The sequence below is a fragment of the Chrysochloris asiatica genome, unplaced genomic scaffold (assembly GCF_000296735.1).
Source record: "Chrysochloris asiatica unplaced genomic scaffold, ChrAsi1.0 scaffold00106, whole genome shotgun sequence".
In the NCBI taxonomy this organism is placed as follows: Eukaryota; Metazoa; Chordata; class Mammalia; order Afrosoricida; family Chrysochloridae; genus Chrysochloris; species Chrysochloris asiatica.
Genome location: NW_006408624.1, coordinates 8,535,379 through 8,539,241, shown reverse-complemented (window position 1 = coordinate 8,539,241; position 3,863 = coordinate 8,535,379). Strand labels below are relative to the sequence as shown.

At 55.1% G+C, this 3,863-nt stretch overlaps 1 protein-coding gene across 1 annotated transcript in view; it reads left to right on the top strand.

Moving 5' to 3' along the window:
- The first annotated feature begins 479 nt into the window (after positions 1-479).
- The window catches only part of BMP8B (bone morphogenetic protein 8b), a 37,663-nt gene continuing 34,279 nt past the window's right edge, over positions 480-3,863 (top strand). The window contains exon 1 of the mRNA XM_006867621.1: positions 480-810. Within this exon, the coding sequence (XP_006867683.1) occupies positions 480-810 (331 nt within the window). The remainder of the gene's footprint in view (positions 811-3,863) is intronic.

Genomic DNA, 3,863 nt, shown 5'->3' with positions numbered 1-3,863 from the left:
TACTCTGGGTCGGGCAGAGGTCCCGGCATGGCGCCAGAAGCCTGAGCCTGGGAACCCTGTACCCGCCCTCCTCATTCACTCGCTCGACTTCTAGAGAATCCCAGGGGCGTGGGTTCCGCGGGCCTCGCCCCGCCCCCTCGCCCCCTCGCCCCTATTGGTCCTGCTCCGGGAGGTGGCGGGAGCTGACGACGCGCGGGACCCGAGGCGCGGACGCCACAGACGGTAGCTTAGCCGAGCCGGCGGCTCTCGGGCTTCCCGCCGTCTGAGACCCCGCGGGAGCTGCGCCCGCCGCCCGGCCCGCTAAGCTGGGTGTCCTCAGCAGCCGGCCCGGCGGGCACAGTGGGGACAGACAGAGCAGCCGCACGGCTCGCAGACGGGGTAGGTGCCGCGTGGAACACCTCGAGGAAGTTGGCCCGAAACGCCCTCGTACTCGGCCCGACCGTGAGCTGATGCGCGCCCGCTGAGCCCTACCCGGCGCCATGGCTGCGTGGCCCGGCCCGCTCTGGCTGCTGGGCCTGGCGCTGTGCTCCCTGAGCGCCGGCGGCCCCTGCCCGCGGCCCGCACCTTGTTGCCCGCAGCGTCGCCTGGGCGCCCGCGAGCGGCGCGACATGCAGCGCGAGATCCTGGCGGTGTTGGGGTTGCCCGGGCGTCCCCGGCCCCGCGAACCGCCTGCCGCCGCCCGGCTGCCAGCGTCTGCCCCGCTCTTCATGCTGGACCTCTACCACGCCATGGCTGACGACGACGACGACGGCGGGCGCCCGGAGCGGGGCCTCGGCCGAGCTGATCTGGTCATGAGCTTCGTCAACATGGGTGAGTGAGGGCCGCCGGGGTGGGCGTCCCCGGGGGATGCAGAAAGGAGACGACTGTTCACAGCCTCAGGCTAGGGCAGCTGAGCTGAGAGCACCCGGGAGCAGGGGCTCAGCTGTGGGTGGGCTTATGGGGGGCACGCCCCTGACACAGCGGGGGTCAGACTCCGGTGAGTCGTGTCCAGGCGGCCCCGGGGCGGTGCCGGGAAGAAGGTCTGGTCCCAGGGAGACAGATGAGTAAGCAGGCTGGGATGCTGTCACTGGATCAGGGCAGCGCTGGAGAGGACAAAGTTCAGCCTGGAGCCACTGTCCCGTCAGAGCAGCGAGGACCCAGGCGTCCTGAGTCCACAGTGGGCTCTTCTTGCCCTGTAGACAGGGACTGGGGTCTTGTTTCTTTGGGTCCCAGCATCTGGGACAGAGCCTTGCAGAATGATCCATGCACAGCTAGGACTGTCTTTGTTCTCCTTCGCAAGTTCGACTTGTCCTGTTGCAGAAATGTTACTCGAAACTGCAGCTATTTACTCGCAAAAGTCTCAAAGATGTGTGTTTTTTTAATCACTAAGCTCACAGGAATCTATGGTCTCGAGCATTTGCCCTTGATCACACTCCTTATTTGCTTCGCTTCCTGTTTGTGGTGAGTGACTGGCCCGAACAAGGATAGAAGCCAGGCTGAGTCTGAGACCCCACGACAGCTCAGTCCTAAGGAGGGAAGAGCTGTGGAGCCTCAACCAGCTGCATCACTTTAAAGCCTGTTAACAGCTAGGATGCTCACCCCATCCCCTGTGAGGACAATGAGGTGCAAAGAGGCAGTGCCTAGCATATCACAAACTCTATGTGACTGAACTAGGGCTTGGTCCAGGTTGTCTGGCTTTTACATCCAGTGCTGACCAAAAACCAAACTCACTGCTGTCAAGTGGATTCCAATGCCCGCTGACCCTGTAGGACAGATAGAAGTGCTCCCTAGGTTTTCTGAGGCTGTACATTTTAATGGAAGCCGAAGCCTCATCTTTCTCCTTCAGAGCAGCCAGTGGGTTTGACCCACCCACCTCTGGGGAAGCAACCCAAGACTTAACCCTCTGTGCCATGAGGGCTCCTTAGTTAATGCTAAAGGTGGTCAGTCTTTTCTGGTGGGGAGGGTGTTCAGAGTGCATTGGGCAGAGGAACAAAGGACAGAGCAGCAGCAGGCTTTGTGAGGCCTTCAGTCACTTGTTTCTACTTATAGTGCAGGTGGTGTGGCACTGTAGGGTAAGTACTGGACTACTAACTGCAAGGTGAGTGGTTCAAACCCACCAGCCAATCCTTGGAAACCCTATACAGAGTCGTTATGAAACAAAACCGACTCGATGGTACTTAACAACAACAACATAATGCAGGAAGGAGTCCTGGTATGGCACTGTAAGATAAGCACTGGATTGCTTGCTAACCATAAGGTCTGCGGTTCAAACCTACCAGCCACTCCTCAGAAATCCTATATGGAGTCGTTATGAGTCAGAATCAACTTGACAGCACTAAGCAACAACATAGTGCAGGAAGGAGTCCTGGTATGTGCTGTAGGATAAGCACTGGACTGCTAAACCCACCAGCTGCTTCTAGAAAACTCTCTACAGGGTGCTATGACAGCACTTAATAGCAACATAGTGCATGAAAGGAGCCCTGTGGTGCTATAGAATAAGCACTAGACTGCTAACTGCAAGGTCAACAGTTCAAACCCACCAAGCTGCTCCTTGGGAGAAAAATGAGGCTTTCTGCTCCCATAAGATTTACAGCTTCAGAAACCCTATACAGGTGGCTATGAGTTGGAAGTAGGTGGGTTTGTAGTGCAGGAAAGGGGCCCTGGTGGCACCGTGGGCTAGGCATTGGACTGCTAATGACAAGGTCAGCAGTTCAAACACATCACTTGTTCCGAGGGAAAAAGATGAGGCTGTCTGCTTCTAGAAAGATTTGCAGTCTTTGAAATCTTATGTAGGGTTACTGTGAGGCGGAATGGATGCAATGGCAGTGGGTTTTGTTTTGTTCTGTTTTAAATAGGGCAGGAAGGGAAGAGAGCTGGAGGCGCTAACCAAAAGGTCGGTGGTTTAAACCCACCAGCTGCTACATGGTAGAAAAATGTGGTTGCTTCCCAGAGCTCAAGTGGGAGGCTGTAGCCATTAAACAAGTGCTGGGAGTCCAGAGCCAGGCCAGGACCTTGACGACTGGTTTCTGGATGCTGATTTGATGGTGTCTACTTTGTGGACCACCTGGCTGGCAGGTCTGGGGACTCGGAGCATGTGGGCGAGGAGACAGTGTGTGCAATTGAGGCTGTAGCTCATTCTCAGGATAGGTTTGACCAAGGCTCAGGACCAAGAAGAGCTGAAGATGGAATGACTCCAAGAGTGCCTACCCATCAGAGTGAGATACCACCCAACCCACTTGTTGCATTCCCCGCAGCCTCCGCTTGCGTTAAGTGCATCCAGACTTGTTGGAAGTTGTTGCCGTAAATTAAACAGAGCTTGAGCTTAGGCAGACTAGTTTTTCTTCTTCTGCTGGGTGATGTTAAGCAAGTCCCTTGGCCTCTCTGAGCTTCAAATTCCTCCTTATAAAATTAGGCTCTAAGTGATCAGTGTTTTAGGGCTGTTGTGTGATTAGTAGGTAGAGAGAAGTAGCAGAATATCATCACCTAGGTGAATCTGGGTCTGGACATTGCTGACCTCATCCCTCTTAAGTGCTGTTCCATCTTTGGTGTGGATGAGACAAGAACATCCCATGTGTCTTGTACACATAAGAAACCCAGAAACAGATTTTAAAAGCCAACCAAATGGCATTTGTGCCTATTTTTAGAATAAAAAGTAGCATTTGAACTTTCACAGCCTTGCAGTTCCTCATCATTCTGTGCAACAACATGAGAAGCTGTCTTGTCAGCCCCATTCCCCAGGTGAGACGAGACCCAGGAAGTTAAATGGCCTGCCTAGGGCCACTCAGTATATCCAGGCCATCATCTAGGACCGAGGGTTACAAATCCTAGGTCTTCCCACGCTATAGCTGTGTCTCATTAAGATCCGAGGCCTCCAACGCTGTAGG